Here is a 20,385-nt window from a genome sequence, read left to right as displayed (position 1 = left end):
GAGCAGAATTATTTGTTATACTCTATACGATGTATGTCGGCAAAATGGCACGGGTGGGCAAATGGGCTTACCTGTAAGTCCCTCCCTTCGCAATCGCGCCCCCCCCCCCCCCCCATGCTGGCGGCTGTCGGATTTGTTAGGGGGAACAATCATTCCCCAGTGCCAGACCAATGATTTATGGTCTGGACCTGGTGATCGCTCCTAACCAATGAAAACCCTCTCCTGTCTGTGTGTGTACACAGACAGGAGGAAGTGATGTCATCTCTCCTTGTGGGGTCTTTTCGATTCCAGTGAGAAGAGATATAACATCTAACCGTGAGTTGCACAACACTACACTAACACCAGTACACATAGGAACACTTGCCACCCCCCGATCACCCCCCCCCCCAGTTAACTCCTTCACTCCCTGTCACTGTGTCACCAATTGCAGTTTTCAGATTTTTCACTGATCACTGCATTGGTGTCATTTGTGACTGAAATAAGTGTTAGGTCTAGGTTACCCCCCTAAATTCCCCTAATAAAGGTTTAAACCCTTGATCGCCCCCCAGTTAAAGGGGTTGTAAAGTTATTTATTTATTTTTTTTAAAATAACAAACATGTTATACTTACCTTCACTGTGCAGCTCGTTCTGCACAGAGTGGCCCCGAACCTGGTCTTCTGGGGTCCCTCGGCGGCTGTTTCAGCTCCTCCCCGCAAGCATTTACCACCTTCATGCGAGCTCCCTCGCACGGTGGTGAGTGCTTGCGGGCGCGCTCCCGTGATACAGCCGGCGGCTATAGCCGCTCGCTGTATCACTCGGCCCCGCCCCCCGGCGCGACGCATCATCGGATGTGATTGACAGCAGCGCGAGTCAATGGCTGCGCTGCTTTCAATCCATCCACTGCAGCCAATCAGCGACCAGGCTGAGCTGCAATGAAGCTGACGAGGAGCGAAGATTCGAGGCGTCAAGTAAGTAAAACGGGGGGCCTGGGGGCGGCGGTACTGTCAAAAGTTTTTTCACCTTAATGCATAGAATGCATTAAGGTGAAAAAATTTTTACCTTTACAACCCCTTTAACCCTTTCACCCCCTGTCACCAGTGTCACTAATCGATCACCGTATTTGTGTTGCTGGTGATGCAAGTTAGTTGATTGGTTTCAACGTCAGGTTTTTATAGCGTCAGGTACCCCATATACTACCTTTATATTTTTAACCCCCTGATTGCCCCCTAGTTAACCCTTTCACCCCCTGTCACCAGTGATCACTGTATTAGTGTTTACGGGTAACGCTGGTTAGTTAGTTTGTTTTTTATAGCATTAGAGCACCCGCCATATATTACCTAATAAAGGTTTAACCCCCTGATCGCCCGGCGGGTGTTATCAGTTTGTTTTTAGCATCAGTCAGGGTCTGCATCACCCCAGACAGCATCAGATTAGTGCCAGTAGTGCTAACACCCACGCATGCACCATACACCTCCCTTAGTAGTATAGTGTCTGAATGGATCAATATCTGATCTGATCAGATCTATACTAGCGTCACCAGCAGTTTAGGGTTTCCAAAAATGCAGTGTTAGTGGGATCAGCCCAGATACCTGTTAGGACCTGCATTTAGCCCCTCTGCCCAACCCAGCCCACCCAAGTGCAGTATCAATCGATCACTGTCACTTACAAAAACACAACACACATAACTGCAGCGTTCACAGAGTCAGGCTTGATCCCTGCAAACGCTAACAGTTTTTTTGGTAGCATTTGAATCAGTCGCTGACAGTCAGGAGCTCTTTTTCCTGTGAGTCTCACTAATGTACCAGTAAATTTAGAGACCAAAATGTCAAATTGAAGGTACACTAGTGAAGAGGCCTACACGTTTCTGAGCATGACAGATAGTGAAGAGGAAGTCACTCATCTGTCAGATTCAGGCTCAGAATACAATCCTGTAGACAGCAGCGGCACCCTGACAGATAGCTCTGATGACAGAGTTGTGGTCCCTGCCAAGGTCAGGCGTACCAGACCCCATACTTCTGCTGTCGTTGAGGTGCAAGAACCGCAGGGCTCTGGTATGGAGCAGAGAGCCAGTACTAGTGCCGCTCATCCTTCTGGTGAACTTGCAAGCACCAGCGGCCTAGTACACCCTGGTCGTAGTCAAACCAGCATTGCATTAACACGTGGTGACGTAGCGAGTCCCATAAGTGCAGTTCAAGCTGGTAAGGTGGCTAGCACAACTAGTGTCCCGCAGCCACCAAGAAGACAAAGACAGGCCCTTCCTACTGCATTTGCCAATCCTAATTGGGAGCCCACCACTTCTGCAGCACCCATACTTCCCCCATTCACTGGCCAACCCAGAATTCAGGTGAAAACAGTTGATTTTACATCACTTGATTTTTATTCACCGTTTTTCACGGATGATCTCTATAGATCTATTGTGGACCAAAGCAATTTGTATGCTGGTCAATTCATCGCCGCTAATCCCCATTTGACCCTTGCCAGAGATTGGAAACCTATTACGGTTTCCGAATTTAAGACCTTTCTGGGCCTATCCCTCCTCATGGGCATAACTAAAAAGAGTGAGTTCCGGTCATATTGGTCCACTGACCCAATTCACCATTTGCCCGTATTCTCTGCCTCCATGGCCAGGGCACGATATGAGCAGATCTTGCGGTTCATGCACTTCAATGACAATGAACTCTGTCATCCTTGGGGTGACCCTGGATACGATTGGCACTACAAAATTCGGGCCCCTCGTAAACAACTTCAACAAACGGTTTGCAGCCTTGTTTACTCCCCATCAAGTTGTCTGCATTGATGAGTCCCTGATTACATTTTCTGGCCGCTTGTCATTCAAACAGTACCTTCCCAGCAAGCGGTCCAGATACGGGGTCAAGATGTATAAGAAGCTACGAGCATTTCATGACTTAGGTTTGCCGCATATAAACAGTGCCATTGGGAAATTGGCAAAGCCTTTTATCACACCGATCTTGGTGTGGTCAGATGGTTTAAGGGCAGAGGAGAGATCTGTCATATGTAAACAGCAATTGCACCATGCATGTGAAGTATCACGAAAAGGTCAGATCAAGGGCAGTAATTTTGGCAGTAGACCTCCTCTGTAAATCTAAAATAGTAACCTGTAAAGGCTTTTAAAAATGTATGTAGTTTGCCAAGGTGGTGCGCAATTTTAAAGCATGTCCTGTTTGGTGTCCATGTACTCGGCATAAGATCATCTTTTTTATTTCATCAAACATTTGGGCAATATAATGTGTTTTAGTGCATTAAAATTAAAAAAAGTGTGTTTTTTCCCCAAAATTGCATTTGAAAAATCGCTGCACAAAAACTGTTTGAAAAAAAATTGTGATTTTACTTCTCACTACCTATCACAGTTACAGAGGCCCTGAAATGTACAGACAGCACAGTATTTTGCAGATCTCATTTATTTTTGAAAATGAAGAAAGGAAAGAAAAATGTATTTTTTTTTCTTTTTTTCAATTTTCAAAACATTGTGACAAAGGCAAGATCTGCAAAATACTCAACATGCCTCTCAGCAAATAGCTTTTGGTGTCTACTTTCCAAAATGGGGTAATTTGGGGGGGGGGGGGGGTTGTGCTATCTGGGCATTCCATGTCCTCCAAAACTGTGATAGGCAGTGAGGAGTGAAATCAAAAATGTTAGCCCTTAGAAAGCATGAAGGCTGTGATTGGTTTTCGGGGTCCTGTACTCGGTTAGACTGCCAAAAAGTCCCACACATGTGGTATCCCCATATAGAAGTAGCAGAATGTATTTCCACATATAACCATGCCATGTTTGAACAATATATCATTTAGTGACAACTTTGTGTAAAAAAAAAAAAAAATTCTGTATTTTTCCCGAAACTTGTGGCAAAATATAAAATATTCCATGGACTCAACATGCCTCTCAGCAAATAGCTTGAAGTGTCTTCTTTCCAAAATAGGTAGTGAGGAAGTGAAATCACCATTTTACGCCCTTAGAAAGCCTGAAGGCGGTGCTTGCTTTTTAGGATCCTGTACACAGCTAGGCTCCCAAAAAGTCTCACACATGTGGTATCCCTATACTCAGGAGAAGCAGCAGAATGTATTTTGGGGTGTCATTTCACATATGCCCATGGCATGTTTGCACAATAGATCATCTAGTGACAACTTTGTGCAAAAAAAAAAAGTAATTTTCCTGCAACTTATGGCAAAATATAAAATATTCCATGGACTCAACATGCCTATCAGCAAATTGCTTGGGGTGTCTACTTTCCAAAATGGGGTCATGGGGGGGGGGGGGTTGTGCTATCTTGGCATTTTATGGCCTTCGAAACTGATAGGTAGTGAGGAGTGAAATCAAAAATTTACACCCTTAGAAATCCTGAAGGGGGTGCTTGGTTTTTGGGGTCCTGTACGCGGCTAGGCTCCCAAAAAGTCTCTTACATGAGGTATCCCCATACTCAGGAGAAGCAGCAGAATGTATTTTGGAGTGAAATTCCACATATAACCATGGCATGTGTGAGCAATATATCATTTAGTGACAACTTTGTGTAATTTTTTAATCATTTTTCAATCACTTGTGACAAAAAATAAAATATTCAATGGGCTCAACATGCCTCTCAGCAATTTCCTTGGGGTGTCTACTTTCCAAAATGGAGTCATTTGGGGGGGGGGGGGTTGTACTGCCGTGCCATTTTTGCACCTCAAGAAATGAGATAGGTAGTCATAAACTAAAAGCTGCGTAAATTCCAGAAAATGTACCCTAGTTTGTAGACGCTATAACTATAGCAAACCAATAAATATATACGCTTACTGACATTTTTTTTTACCAAAGATATGTGGCTGAATACATTTTGGCCTCAATTTATGACTAAAATTGAGTTTATTAATTTTTTTTTATAACAAAAAGTAGAAAATATGATTTTTCTTTCAAAATGTTCGGTCTTTTTCCGTTTATATCGCAAAAAATTAAAATCGCAGAGGCAATCAAATACCATCAAAAGAAAGCTCTATTTGTGGGAAAAAAAGGAAGCAAATTTTGTTTGGGTACAGCATTGCATGACCACGCATTACCAGTTAAAACAGCGCAATGCCAAATTGTAAAAAGTGCTCTGGTCATTGAGCAGCCAAATCCTCCGGGGCTGAAGTGGTTAAGGACATCCTTAACACGTGTACCCTCTTTGAGGTATTGTCTCTACATTGGGTGAACTTGCATTTTTGTGTGTTTCATGGACCGTGCATGTGTTTTCAATTGCCTCATTGGCACGCAAACCTATGTTATATAAAGCTTGCTGATAGCATTCTTTACCTTGCCCTTAATGTGTGTGTCTTTGCAAAACAAATATGTTTTAAAGCAAGTTTTTTTTAGGTTGGGGGGGATATTTTCCCCTGAAATATTTTTGACGTTGTCAATGTGTGTCGTTTGTAGATTGTTTCACTTTGATTTAATTGTCTGTGCTGCATTATTTTGCAAAATCTTCCTCAAGATGTTGTGACTAATGTTTAAATCCTTAATAGATGTCCGTTTGTGGGTGCACTCCTGTTACTTTCCTCTGCAAAATGGTCAGACCTCAAAACCATATTATGTTAGTGTCTCAAATTGACATACAGGGGGTCCCCGACTTACGAACGTCCGAGTTGCGAACAACTCCTACTTACGAACGGGGCCCGAATGACATCACTGCTGGCCGAATCTTCCTCTCCTGAGCCTTTCCTCTGTTCCTGGCTTGGCTGCGGGTCCCCTTCGTCATCCTGCCTGCCCATCCACAGGCCTGGTATGGTCCGGTGGCCTGCCAGGCTGCTAAAACTGCCCGTCGTGACCGAGGCCTTGTCCGGTCTAGTGCGGCCTAACGAAGCCTCCAGGATCCCCGGTCTTTCCTGCGCCGCTGCCCCGCGAAGGTGCACCGCGGCCGGCCGGCCTGCCTGGCCTCTGATGGCTGCTTTCACCATCCATCTCCCTGCTGTGCCATACAGTGTACTCCTCTCTGCTGTCTCCTGTCGCTGCCGCCATAAAAATAGTGAGAGGGGAGAGCTGTGCTCAGCTGTGCTCCTGGACTCCTGTTTTGGAGGTGACAGGGTCAATAAAGAGAACCTGTCACCTCCAATTGCTATCACACAGGGAATTGTTTCCTCCTGTGTGATAGCAATAAAGTTAAGTGAAAAAAAAAATTGATAAAAAAAATAAAAATAAAATAAAAATAAGAAATACAGTAATAATTAAATTAATAAAATAAAAAAAAAGTAATTAAAAAAAGTAAAGAATAAGAAAAATAATATTAAAAATAAGAAAATTATCCAAAAATAAAAAAAAGTAAACGACAAGCTACAAATAAATAAAAATAAAAAAAAGTGATTAAAAAGTAAAAAAATAAAAGAAACAAAACATATTTGAACTAGCCATGCCGCCCCTGCCATCCGGTTGCCTTTCTCTGTTGATTTGGGTTTACATCCTGTCTCTGAGACTAGATTTGCACTTAAAAAAGGTACTGTTCCGACTTACAATCAAATTCGACTTAAGAACAAACCTACAGTCCCTATCTTAATCGTAACCCGGGGACCCCCTGTACATGTGTTTTTTGCTTTCCTTGCTCTTTTCCAAGTCCTGTTTTGTTGACCAATAAAATTTGTAGCAAATTTTTGTTTTATGTGTTTTAATTTTTATGCAAAAGATTTCCCAGCTGCAGCTTAACTAGGCTGATTGGCATGGCAAAACAAAAAAAGGTGTGATTTGTCTAAAAGTTACTTTCCTGGTGCCTTCATGGTAGCATATGCATGGATTGTGCATATGCTGCCATGGATTTCCTGGTCACCAGGAAAGGAAAATTACAGAGCGGTAAGTATTCAATTTTCCATCTCAGTGCAGTGGTTCTCAGCCTCAGTCCTCAAGTACCCCCCACAGGACATGTTTTGGGAATTTATCTTAGCTAAAATAGCTGTCCAAAATACAAAGCCATTGACTGTGATTTAAAGCACCTGGGCAAGATGAAGGAAAACATGCAAACATGGCCTGTTGGGGGTACTTGAGGACAGGGTTCAGAAGCACTGGTTTAGAGCACTGAACTAAAATCGAGCTCAAGACAATCCTATTCTAATTGTGGGCATTTGAGAGAAACCAAACGAGTGTTAAAATCCCTGCTTGTCTTTTTTAGGTTGGGCTTTGTGTCCCTTTTCTTAAAATTGGCTTCACTTCCTGTCACATAGCAAAACAGAAAGTCTTTCCTTGGACTTTCCTTGGTCTTTCCTTGGACAATCTAACTAGTGTCCCCATTAGGCAAATTGCACTCTAGCACTTCGTTGTGTTCACCCCACATTATTAGGTATTTTGGGGTTTATTAAAGGCAAATCCACTCTGCAATACAAGTGTACTCACTGTATATCTGAGGGAAAGCACTGGCGATTTTATCATCCAATCATGTAGAAGCAAAGATGCTGATTTTTTATTTTCTTTGCATGTCCCCCTCAGATCTCCAGTAAGTGCACTTGTAGTGCAAAGTTGATTTGCCTTTAGTAAATAAACCCCAAAGTCCAAGATACCTAATATTTGGGGTGTACCGAGCAAAATGCTGTCGGTAAACCCTTCTTTTTCCTGTGTAAAAACTGTGGAGAAGAAGGCATTTAGTTCAATTGCCATCCTCATCTTTTAGGTGTGCAATGTGCGCCGATTTTGTTTGATTCTGTGGGAGATATGGCAGGCACATCAGATATCCCAGGAGGGTGGGAGGCGGTGAGCTGTCAAAGCCTTCGCTCTTAACGCTGATGATCATGGGATCCTCGCTGAGAATTGCTGCAGATGGGAGACGGCCGTGCGGTGCATAGTCCAGAGCGAGGCTTGGAGTGCATGGGGCAGCATGGCGTGGGGCAATGACGTCAAAAAGGTGTGACGCATTTCTGAGCGTGCGCGCTGCGTATGTTGTGGCAGCTGTGCTCCTTTATCAAGCTTAGGGAATGGGGTAGATCGACAGCCTTATATAATACAGCAGGGGGAGGGGTCAAAATCAAATGCATAGAGCGATAGTGTATGAAGACACAGTGAAATGGGTAATAGGTCAATGTGCATCAAATTAACATAATACAGTATATACACTGAAGGAAAAAATCATACACAGTATATGGTATCCCAAAGAGGTAGACAGAGCAGAACAATGGGAATTATGATACAACCGATAATAGTAAGCAGCTGTATTATAATAACAATACAAACTGTATATATATATATATATATATATATATATATATTAGATCTATATATAGAGAGAGAGAGAGAGAGAGAGAGAGAGAGAGAGAGAGAGAAAGAGAGCGTTGACCAATTTTCGATCAGACGCTTATTTGTAAATTTAGTGGGTTATCTGTTCTGTATATAGTTCATAGTTAGTCTATGGCTAAATTAGCCTCTGTTCCAGCATTGGCTGTGTTGCGTACAGTTCCACACTGTTGCCTGTGGGTGTCATTGTCACCATAGGTCAGTGTTGGAAGAGCAACAAGCTGAAGTATATTGAGTGCTCTTCTTTCCCAGAGGTAACTCGGCAGAGATGGTCTGCTGCTATGCATTCTGGGAGAGAGTACTTAAGGGGCAGACTCCATTTTTCTTTCTCTTTCACCTGCTGGCCCTCCTGGCCTAAAGGTATGTGACGAGTCAGTTCTACCTCGTGGCCCTCCAGGCCGGAGGGTTGCGATGCTGCAGCCGTGCAAGTAGGCCCAGAAGCCTGTCTGGTGCCTACTGCTGCGGGGATGTTCCTGTGCTGTCTGTCCTGCGGGAAGAAGCCGGACAATTGAGAAGACCCAGGGGAGGACCCATCTTTGGAGAGGACCGTGCGTAATGCTGGTGTCTCAAGAGGGGCCTGGTGACTCAATGGGAGGATGCATCTTAACCTAATCTACTGCACAAGTACTGCCGGGTCGGCTTAAAGGTTCTGGTACTGTGTTGCTGTTCATCTAAAACGACTACGTCCTGTGGCAGAGGATTGTACAGTTATATTGCTCTTTTCAAGTCTGTGGCAGAGACTTTTCTTTTTGTTCGTGCTACGCTCCGGCTGCTAGGTCAGTGAGAGAGACCTATCCGGATGGGCAAAGATTTAGTCCTGGACTGAAGGTATATCCGTCCCCAAGATTTCAAATTCCTCAGTGTCCTAAAGAAAAGGTATTTGAACTTTCCTGAAACTCTCTTTCTACCTCTTTACTGCTACCTCTTCCAGTTATTTCCTATTAAAGCATTGGAAAAGTACTAAAGTGACTGGTGCCTACATTGTCAGATACAAAGCTCAACATGGACTCTAAGTTCTGGTATTGGTGAAACTACGGGTAAAGAGGTGACGGTAACAGCCTGATATAAATCAGCAGCTCCTTCGGGGGTTAGTGCTACATATATATATAGATATAGATATAGATATAGATATAGATATATATAGATATATATATATCTATATAGATATATAGATATATATATATATCTATATATCTATATAGATATATATATATCTATATATATATATCTATATATATATACGGTACATGTGCACTAGGACATAGACATACAGCATCGAAAATGTACATAAATATATATGAGATGGTATACGGAAATTATATACATTATAAAAGATTATAAAAATTTATTATAAAAAAATGTATTAATTAATTAACCCATTGAGTATAAAAACAAATTAATTAAAGGAAATAATAAAAATAAAAATTATTGTTGAGACAATTACAAGTATATTGGTGTTTATAACTATATGCACACACATCATGTGTAGCCAATGGGAAGGGCTAGGGGGAGGGGGAGTGGAAATAGAAACTTCATTGTAAATAAGGAAGCAACCAAAAATTGGAAGCAACCAATTTTTGTCTTACTCATAATTATTTTAATTTTGATGGTGACTTCTACTTGCAGTTGCAGGGAACAGCCATGGGGGCCAATTTTGCTCCATCCTATGCCAATTTGGCCATGGTATATTGGGAAAATAACTACATCTGGCAACATAACCCCTTTTCTGCCAACATTGTCTTTTCAGACGATATATTGATGATATCATTATCATCTGGGATGGACCAGATGACCCTGTTACTTCCTTTGTTAACCACTTGCCGACTTGTACTGCAGCAGAATGGCACGGCTGGGTGAAACGACGTTGTGTAACGTCGCTTCGCCCTGTGGCCACTAGGGGCGTGCCCTCTGCTCGTCCCCCGAGCCGATGCGAGTGCCTGGCGGTCACAAACACCATGCGCTAACGCAATTGCCGCTGACACGCGGAGAACCGGGATCCGTAAGAGAACTGTCAGGATGCGCCCGGCATGCACACGTGCGCATGCATGCATTCACGGGCATTGGTAGATTTCTTTGCGCACCAATGCGCGTGCGCGACGCACTGCGTGCACGCGCAGGAGCACACATCTGGCCACAATTGGCGCCAGACAGCCTATTTAAGGGCTGCTCTGATTTCTGACAGGTGCTGCTTGATCTTCAGCTGTGTCCTGAGATTCTGAAACCCTGTTTGTTTGACTTGACTTCCTGTTGCTGAACCCTGGCCTTCCTGACCCTGTTTCTGGACTCTGATTACTCTGATTACCAGTTCCTGATCCTGGCTTCCTGTTTAACCTTGCTCCTGTTTATACCTTGGTACCTCGCTGCCCGCCCGTTGCTGAACCTGGCTTACCTCGCTCCTGTCTCCTGTTTGGCTCCACGCTGTTTCCGAGTACCTGTGCTGGCCGTCCATCCTCTCAGCTTTGCTGGTTCCAGCTCTTCACCAGAAACCCTGCCTGCACTTCCCAGTCTGCAACACTTCCGGCAAGTTCTGCATGCAGCATTCACAGGCACTCGTGTACCTCCTGATCCTTGCCACCATCTGTTCCATCTCCAGTGGGGCTTGGATTGGAGATACAAGAGAGGCTGACCTCGTCATTTCAGACTCCTACCAGGTACGTGACAGTATCAAGCAGCCACAAATGGAGTCTGAAAGGGAGGCCTCTCCACCAGAGGACATTTACAGATCTATTTCTGTGCTATCCAATATTGTGCAGAAGTTACAAGAAAATCTGAGTTGCATGGAAGAGCGATTTATCCACGATGAGAATGTCGCATTGGCCCGTGCTCCGCTTTTGGTCTCTGATTCATATACCCAAACAGAGCCCGGCTTGTTCCATGAGGTTGCTTCCGCTCCTGAACCCAGGGTGCCTATACCTGAGCCATTTTCCTGAAATCACAAGAAGTTTCGCACATTCCGGAATTCCTGCGAACTATATTTCTCCCTGTTACCCCGGACCTTCACGTCTGAAAACATCAAGGTGGGGTTTATCATTACGTTACTATTGGATGAACCACTTTCCTGGGCTCATCATCTCCGGGAACAACATGACCCTGTCCTGACAACTACGGATTCTTTCTTCTCAGCCATGGCTCAGCTTTATGCAGACCCCTTCTACCAGCATACTGCCAAATTCATGCTTTACAAATTACAGCATGGTCCAAAGCCTGCTGAGGAATATGTAACTGATTTCCGTGTATGGAGTGCAGATACCCAATGGAATCATTCTGCACTTTGCCACCAGTTTCGACTAGGACTGTCTGACACCTTAAAGGATGAGCTTGCCACAGTGGGAGTTCCAGCATCCCTGGAAGACCTGATTGATCTAACCATTCAGATCGATCTGCGATTACGTGAAAGGCAATCCGAAAGGTCCAAAGGAACCCTTTCTGTGGCTTCAAGGTCTGACATTCCTGCATCCTCATCCGTTGCATCCCCCAGAAGGAGGGAACTGCATAAGACTCCTCATAGAAGTTTTTGAAGACCACCCCTTTCTCCTGATGAATGCCTTCATCGATTACAGGACAATCTGTGTCTCTATTGCGGGGAGGCGGGTCACTTTATATAGACTTGCCCGGCAAAGACCCGCAGGTCTTTCTCTTGTCAGCTTCACATAATGCATCTCTCAGGGAGGTACCAGTCTCATGTCTCTCTTTCCATTATGCTCCAGTTTTCTGAAAAGACTGTTCCTGTACTTGCAATCATAGACTCTGGGGCCTGTAGTTGTTTTATGGACTCTGCATTTGCTTCTCTCCACCAGCTGCCTGTATGTGCCAAGAAGCAGGAATTCCATGTTCATCTGGCTGACGGTTCCGGCATTAAATCAGGCCCAGTTACCCAAGAGACTTTACCTATTTCCTGCTGTACTTCTTCCGGCCACCATGAATTCCTCCGTTTGGATATCATAGCTTCTTCCATGTTCCCGGTCATCCTTGGCATTCCATGGTTGAAGGCACATAATCCTCACATTAACTGGCTTACCGGAGACATCTCCTTCTCCTCTGACTACTGCCAAATTCACTGCCTACCTGAAAAGACTTTCAATACCACACCCCTCCTGGGTATCCTCCCTGACCATCAAACCTCTAATCTGGTCCCTGCTGCCTACCACGAGTATCTGGATGTATTTAACAAGAAAGGAGCGGACACTCTTCCTCCCCATAGAACATATGATTGTCCTATTGAACTTTTACCAGGGGCCGAGATCCCATTTGGGCGAATTTATCCTCTTTCTGAGCCTGAACTAGAAGCCCTGCAGATTTATATCGATGAAAGCCTTGAAAAACAGTTCATCCGGCCCACCACTTCACCAGCAGGGGCTGGTATTTTCTTCGTTGAAATAAAAGACCATACCCTTAGGCAGTAGTGTATTTAGGTTTTGTGCTGCCCTAGGCCTGACTAAACTCGTGCACCCCCTAATTTAAATATGACCCACCCCTTTCTGTCCTGGCCACACCCCTTGCTGTTTAAGACCCGCCCTGACATTTTCGAGTGGGGGCCTGGGGGGGGGGGGCAATGGATTACCCTAATTTGCATAAATTTCCTCTCACTTTCTGTTTGGCAATGAGACAGGGATGGTAAAAAATAAACTGGCAGGGGTTATAACCCTACCTTATACTATCCAAAATGAAAAAAAAGTGTTGCCTATAGTTCTACTTTAAGCACAAATTTCTGATAATTTTATGGAGAGGACTAAGAAGATATAACCATGCCAATGGTGCAGAAGAAAACATATAGCACAGTGAGAAAGGTTTGAGGTCCAGGATGATAGGACAGTCAAAATTAGAAGCAGTGCCCCCCCCCCCACAGTTGCGGAATGCCAGACGCCCACATAACGGAAGCAGTGCGGCCGCTTTATAGGGGCGCTAGACTAATCTGCCTCTCAGCCCAGTCTGCCCCATAATACTGGCGCTACACTAACAGTGTAGCACAAGCCGGTGGGGATTCTTTCCATGCTGCCCCCCTGCAAAGTGCTGCCCTAGGCCTGGGCCTTGTTGGCCTAGGCCAGGATACAGCATTGCCCTTAGGCCCTGTGTGGACTATCGTGACCTTAACAGGGTCACTGTTAAAAATCGGTACCCTCTGCCTCTAATCCCTGATCTTTTTCAAAGGCTGCGTGGGGCACGAGTGTTCTCCAAATTGGATCTGAGAGGTGCTTATAAACTTGTCAGAATCAGGGAGGGAGATGAATGGAAGACGGCCTTCCGAAACATGCTTCGGTCATTTTGAATATCAAGTCATGCCATTCAGACTCTGCAACGCCCCTGCCACATTCCAACATCTGGTTAATGACGTTTTTCGGGACTTCCTTGATTTATTCATCATCGTGTATCTGGATGACATCCTTATATTCTCTGAAACTCTAGAATACCATAGGACTCATGTAAAGAAAGTACTGGGTCAGCTGAGGGAACACCGCCTTTACGCAAAGGCTGAGAAATGTGGCTTTGAAAAACCAACCATACATTTCCTGGGACTTGTCATCTCTGCTGACGATATCTCCATGGACCCACAGAAAGTCACTTCCGTCCTGGAATGGCCTGCCCCTGTCGACAGGAAAGTTCATGCCATCGCTGACGGCTCCTGCGCGCATGCGCCGGAGTGCCGTCATCGCTATTCCGGCCAGTCACAGCGCCGGAGCAGCGATACCCGGGTATCATCGCTTCAGGGGCTTCGATCTCAGGTAAGTAATTCATAATGAGCTAGTATGCTATGCATACTAGCTCATTAAGCCTTTGTCCTCTAGGGTGTTTTTTTTTTTGACAGGGTTTACTTCCTCTTTAAGCTTCTCAGGAAGAATAAGTAATGATTGTAATTGTACCTCAACTGAGGTCTTCCAGTCCCCTTATTAGTTTTGTTGCTCTTCTCTGGATTCTCTCTAGTTCCAACACATCACTTCTGAGGACTGGTGACCAGAATTGGACCACACCCTCAAGATGTGGCCGAACCAGAGTTTTGTAAAATGGCAGAATTATAGTTGTATCTCTTGAGTAAATACACTTTAATGCATGCTCCCCCTGCTGTGTCGCTTGCATTCATGTTTTTAGCCCCCCAAGTGCATTACATTACATTTTCCTACATTGAACCTCATTTGCCATGTGTTTGCCCGCCCCTCTATTTTATCGAGGTCTTTCTGTAAAGTTGCTATATCCTGTCATGAACGTATTGCCCTGCTTAGCTTTCTACCATCAACAAACCCAGGGCTCTGTCTTGGTCCCAAGACAGAGCCCTGGGGTACCCCCACTTATAATTTCAGACCATTGAGGTGATACTCTATTTATGACCACCAGTGGCGGCTGGTGGGTTCTTCTTTTAGGGGTTGCAAATAAGCAAACCCCCCCCAGCGGCATGGCACTGACAGCACCCCCCCGCGTGGGCAGTCTGGCACTTACCCGCTTGTGTGGCGGGGCTGTGTGCCCTCTCCTCCTCTCCTGGAGTGCTGGCAGCGTCCGCTCCTCAAGCTTCCTCTGTCGTGTGTCTCCTCTTCAGCCAAAGCACTAGGCATCCAATAGGATCACCTGATGCTTTGGCAAATTGGGAAACAATTGGGAAACCTGCCTTCTGATTGGCGGGGAGAAACTTTAGTGTGAAAATAGCAGAAATTCATTCGCTATCATCACATAACAGGGTGGGATCGGAGCACAGTGCACTGCGCCCAGAGCCCACCCTTTTTTGAAGTCTATTAGAGCCTCTGGCGCTAATCAGGTCCTTCAAAAAAACACTCCCCCCCATTGGAATCCATAGTCCGGCGCCCTGATATGTAGATCAGAAGGCCGGATGCATGGATGGGGGGGCGGCCTCTATGGGCGGGCCGCCACTGATCACCACCCTCTGGATGCGCCCCTGTAAATAGTTTTCTAACAAAGTACATATCCTATCGTCAACGCCATGTCGCCATGTCTGTAATGCATAGAGGATTTTTTAAAATGTGGACAGTGTCCTAGCTAGCAAGGGGCTAAACATGCTCTAAGAAACAGTGTCTGTAGCACAGACACTCCAACCTCAGTGAGCTCCCCTCTATGTGGGAGATTCTTGTACCGGTTTGCAGTAGGTACATTAATCTGTCACCCACGCTGAAATTTGTCACGCAGAGGAGTGTCAGAGTTCTAAAAAGTGTTTATGAAACTATTAATAAAAATTGCACTGATTCTGTTTAGAACATATATATATATATATATATATATATATATATATATAGAAGGGAATCAATTGGCTTATTATGCCCATTAGTTAGATCAAAGTAAATACATTTTTGTAGAATTTTCAGAAAATGCAGTCAATACCTGACAACAGATTCCCATTTACACCAGTGGTCGTGAAAAGTCCTGTTCATTCTGTTATCAAAAATGTCCCAACACTTCTGAACCTCTGAAGGATAATCTGCATGAGAGACATAAAAGCAGAAAACAAAAACAGTACTGGAGTTAGCTATTGATGACTACCATACTCTTTCCAGAGCCTCCCTAGCCAATATTTTTCACATTTCAGACAGAATTAACATGTATGTAAATCCAAAAGTAAAAATGTAATATATTGCAGCTTATCAGTACTTAGATGTGGTGGCTGTATTCATTTTAATTTTTTCATGCATTTTTTACTTTTATTTTCACCACCGGCCTCGTTTTAGCGGTGCTTTACTGCTGTTTAAGCGGCACTTTTCGGCCACTAGCGGGGCGCTTTTAATCACGAAGAAGGGGTTAAAAATGCCTGTGTTGCAGCGCTTCCTAAGCGCTTTTCAGCGCTTCCGGATCGCTGCCCATTCATTCCATTGGGCTGGGCATTTTGGGAACGCTAAATACAGTGCTCCCAAGCCGCCCCAAAGATGCTGCTTGTAGGACTTTTCGGAACGTTCTGCGACGTCCGAGTGTGAAAAGTCACACTTGAATGAATGGGAGGTGGTTTTCAGCAGAGCGCCTGAAAACCACCCCAATGTGTTATGGCTTCACTCAGTTCTATCCACTCCACTGTATCTATGGAGGAAACCAAGATTGCCACCTAGACTAGACTTCAAGTGTGTCCGCCTTTGTTCATCTCCACTGCATAGGGATAAATGGGAGTGATGCAAGTGGTAGTTTACAGAAAAAAGAAAATATTGTTTTATGCTTACAGGTCAGCTCACAATAAGTGAGAAGGACACTGAATTTATGTCAAGATCAATTTTCTATACTTGCTGAAAATGTTTTAGCCTGAAAAAAATAACTAGGGTAGCTACCACATCTAAGGATTGGTAAGCTCCAATATATTACATTCTTGTTTTTGGCTTTCAACATACTTTAACTTATGTACAGTGCCTTGCAAAAGTATTCACCCCTCTTGGCATTTTTCGTGTTTTGTACCTGGAATTAACATGGATTGTTTGAGGATTTGCATCGTTTAATTTACAGAACATGCCCACAACTTTGAAGATGTTTTTTAAATTTTATTGTGAAGCAAACAACAAATAGGACAAAATAACAGAAAAAGTAAATGTGCATAACTATTCACCCCCCTAAAGTCAATACTTTGTAGAGCCACCTTGTGCAGCTATCACAGCTCCAAGTTGCTTTGGATAAGTCTCTATAAGCTTGCCACATCTTACCACTGGGATTTTTGCCCATTCCCCCTTGAAAAACTGCTCCAGCTCCTTCAAGTTGTATGGTTTGCGCTTGTGAACAGCAATCTTTAAGTCTGACCACAGATTTTCTATTGGATTGGGGTCTGGGCTTTCACTAGGCGATTCCAACACATTTACATGTTTCCACTAAATCACTCAAGTGTTGCTTTAGCAGTGTGTTTGGGGTCATTGTCTTGCTGGAAGGTGAACCCCCTTCCTAGCCTCAAATCACACACAGAGTGGTACAGGTTTTGCTCAAGAATATCCCTGTATTTAGCACCATCAATCTTTCCCTCAACTCTGACCAGTTTCCCAGTCCCGACTGCTGGTGTTCTTTGGGTGATGTGATGTGTTGGGTTTGCGTCAGACATAGCGTTTTCTTTGATGGCCAGAAAGTTCAATTTTAGTCTCATCAGACCGGAGCACCTTCCTCCATACATTTTGGAGTCTCCCACATGCCTTTTCACAAACTCAAAACATGCCATTTTGTTTTTTGCTGAAAGTAATGGCTTTCTTCTGGCCACTCTGCCATAAAGCTCAACTCTATGGAGCGTACGGTCCGTGAGTTTTGGTGTGCGGCCGTCTCTTGGCAGGTTTGCTGTTGTGCCATGTTCTTTCCATTTGGTTATGATAGATTTGATGGTGCTCCTAGGGATCATCAAAGATTTGGATATTTTTTTATAACCTAACCCTGACTTGTACTTCTCAACAACATTGTCCCTTACTTGTTTGGAGAGTTCCTTGGTCTTCATGGCAGGGTTTTGTTAGTGGTGCCTCTTGCTTAGGTGTTGCAGCCTCTGGGGCCTTTTAAAAAGGTGTTTATATGTAATGACAGATCATGTGACACTAATGCCTCGTACACACGATTGGACATTCCGACAACAAAATCCATGTTCTTTTTCCAACGGATGTTGGCTCAAACTTGTCTTGCAAACACACGGTCACACAAAGTTGCACAGAAATTATGAACGTCAAGAACGCGGTGACGTACAACACGTATGACAAGCCGAGAAAAATTAAGTTCAATAGCCAGTGCGGCTCTTTTGTTTGTTTCCGAGCATGCGTGGTACTTTGTGCGTTGGAATTGTGTACACACGATCGGAATTTACACGAACGGATTTCTGTTGGAAAATTTGAGAACCAGATCTCAAATTTTGTGCGACGGAAATTCCAATGGAAACTGTCCGATGGAGCCTACATACGGTCGGAATTTCCGACAAAAGGCTCCCATCGAACATTTTCCGTCTGAAAATCTGACCGTGTGTACAGGGCATTAGATTGCACACAGGTGGACATCATTTCACTAATTATGTGACTTCTGAAGGTAATTGCATTAGGAGCTTTTTATGGGCTTCATAACAAAGGGGGTGAATACATACGCACATGCCAATTATCAATTTTTTATTTCTAAAAAATTGTTTTATGTATATATTTTTCTGAATATACTTCACCAACTTAGACTATTGTGTTCTGATCCATCACATATAATTCAAACAATTGAACTAAATAGAAATAAAGCGTTACTGGATCTACTGATTACCAACAATACAGACCTGATCACGGATGTGGAAATATGGGGCAATTTAGGAAACAGCGATCACAGGTCAATTGGCTTCAGTATAAATCACACAGATAGGAAACATAAGAGGAATACAAAGACACTGAATTTCAAAAGAGCCAACTTCCCTAAACTACGAACCTTGTTAGAAGGCATGAATTGGGATAAAATCTTAGGAACAAAGAACACAGAGGAGAGATGGGTTTGCTTTAAAAGAATATTAAATAAGGGCATTAGCCAATGCATCCCATTGGGTAATAAATTTAAAAGAGCGAACAAAAGTCCTGGATGGCTTAACTCCAGCGTAAAAATGCATAAAAAACCAAAGGAGAAGACCTTCAAAAAATACAAGGTGGAGGGATCATCATCAGCATTCAGACTTTATAAAGAATGCAACAAGAAATGTAAGGGTGCAATTAGGGTGGTTAAGATAGAATATGAAAGACACGTAGGGGGTCATTTACTATAGCGTAGGGATGAGCTGGACACCCCCCGGTTCGCGGCAGAACATGCGAACAGACAAAAAATCTGTGCGAACACCATTAAAGTCTGTGGGACTCGAACGTGAAAAATCAAAAGTGCTAATTTTAAAGGCTAATATGCAAGTTATTATCATAAAAAGTGTTTGGGGACCTGGGTCCTGCCCCAGGGGACATGTATGAATGCAAAAAAAAGTTTTAAAAACTGACGTTTTTTCTGGAGCAGTGATTTTAAGAATACTTAATACTTAAATATTGTGCCTGGGAGGTTCTATAGTATGCCTCTAAAGTGGTGCATTTTTCCCAAGTTTAGAACAGTCCCTGCACAAAATGAAATTTCTAAAGGAAAAAAAGTCATTTAAAACTGCTTGCGGCTGTAATGTAATGTTGCCCCCCCCCCCAGCCTATTATCGGGCCCTTTAGGTCTGGTATGGATATTAAGGGTTTGTTGTTAAGTTGAATCTGTTTGTAATTTAGAACAGGTACATTTTTTAAACGTAGCTCCAGCCCAAAAATCTATTTTTAAGCTTTTTGGATAATATAGGGAAGGGTTATCACCCCTGTAACATTTGTTTTGCTGTCTGGGCCCCTGTTTAGAAGATTTCACCTCACTTTCTGTCCCAATGACAATTGAATTTTGAAAATTTGGGGTTATTGGGGAAACAAGGATTGTTGATAAAGCATTAGTGGGGAGACACCTTTTTTCCATATTAACTCTTACAGGAGAGAATTTCCCTTCCCATTTGTAAGTAGGAGTCGTTTGTAAGTCGGATGTTTGAAAATAGGGGACCGAATGTATATACTATACAGCCTTCCCTATATACTCTGTGGAAAATTGGGCCTTAGGTGTTGGTGGTACCAGAATACTGTAAGCCCTCACAGTTACTCTTTTTTACAACAAGGTTGGTCTTTATTTGAGAAGAATAGAATGTAGTACATTACATTTCTCGAAAACAGTATAGTGGATACTCAGATAATAGACAATAAGCATGTAATAATCAACAAATAAGAAAAATTCACAAAAAAAAAAAAAAAAAGTCATATATATATATATATATATATATATATATATATATATATATATATATATCTCATAAGAGCAGGGGGGGGCCTTCAGCTACAGAAGAGGGAAGGAGAGGAGGGGGGAGGGCAGGCAATATCCCCATCAAAGTCCATTATATACCATAAAAGCAAGTGCAGGGTATATGAGCAGGCATTTCAAATGGGGTCGGTCCATGGTTGCCAGACCCGCGCATACTTCTGGGGACAACCCCTACTTATATAGGTTAATTTGTACATAGGCAAGATGGCATGAATCAAGTTCTCCCATGACCTTAATGTAGGAGGCCGGTGAGATGTCCACTTTAGTAGTATCTCTTTTTTTGCATAGAAAAGTAACAGCGAGAGCAGCAGTTTAGTATATGGGGGTCTCTGCTCATCCTCCTGTATGCCCAATAAGGCCAACTCAGCCGTTAAGGATATCTCCAATTGGAGACAAACCTT

The 20,385-nt window shown here is 43.6% G+C and overlaps 1 protein-coding gene across 1 annotated transcript in view; it reads right to left on the bottom strand.

Annotated features, from left to right (window-relative positions):
- RAMP2 (receptor activity modifying protein 2) overlaps positions 1 to 20,385 on the bottom strand; it is a 943,711-nt gene that overhangs the window by 36,300 nt on the left and 887,026 nt on the right. The window contains exon 3 of the mRNA XM_073608304.1: positions 15,536 to 15,632. Within this exon, the coding sequence (XP_073464405.1) occupies positions 15,536 to 15,632 (97 nt within the window). The remainder of the gene's footprint in view (positions 1 to 15,535; positions 15,633 to 20,385) is intronic.

Source organism: Aquarana catesbeiana, linkage group LG12, assembly GCF_042186555.1.
Source record: "Aquarana catesbeiana isolate 2022-GZ linkage group LG12, ASM4218655v1, whole genome shotgun sequence".
NCBI classification, from domain to species: domain Eukaryota; kingdom Metazoa; phylum Chordata; class Amphibia; order Anura; family Ranidae; genus Aquarana; species Aquarana catesbeiana.
The sequence above is the reverse complement of the archived record's forward strand: the minus strand, read 5'-3'. Positions and strand labels throughout refer to the sequence as shown.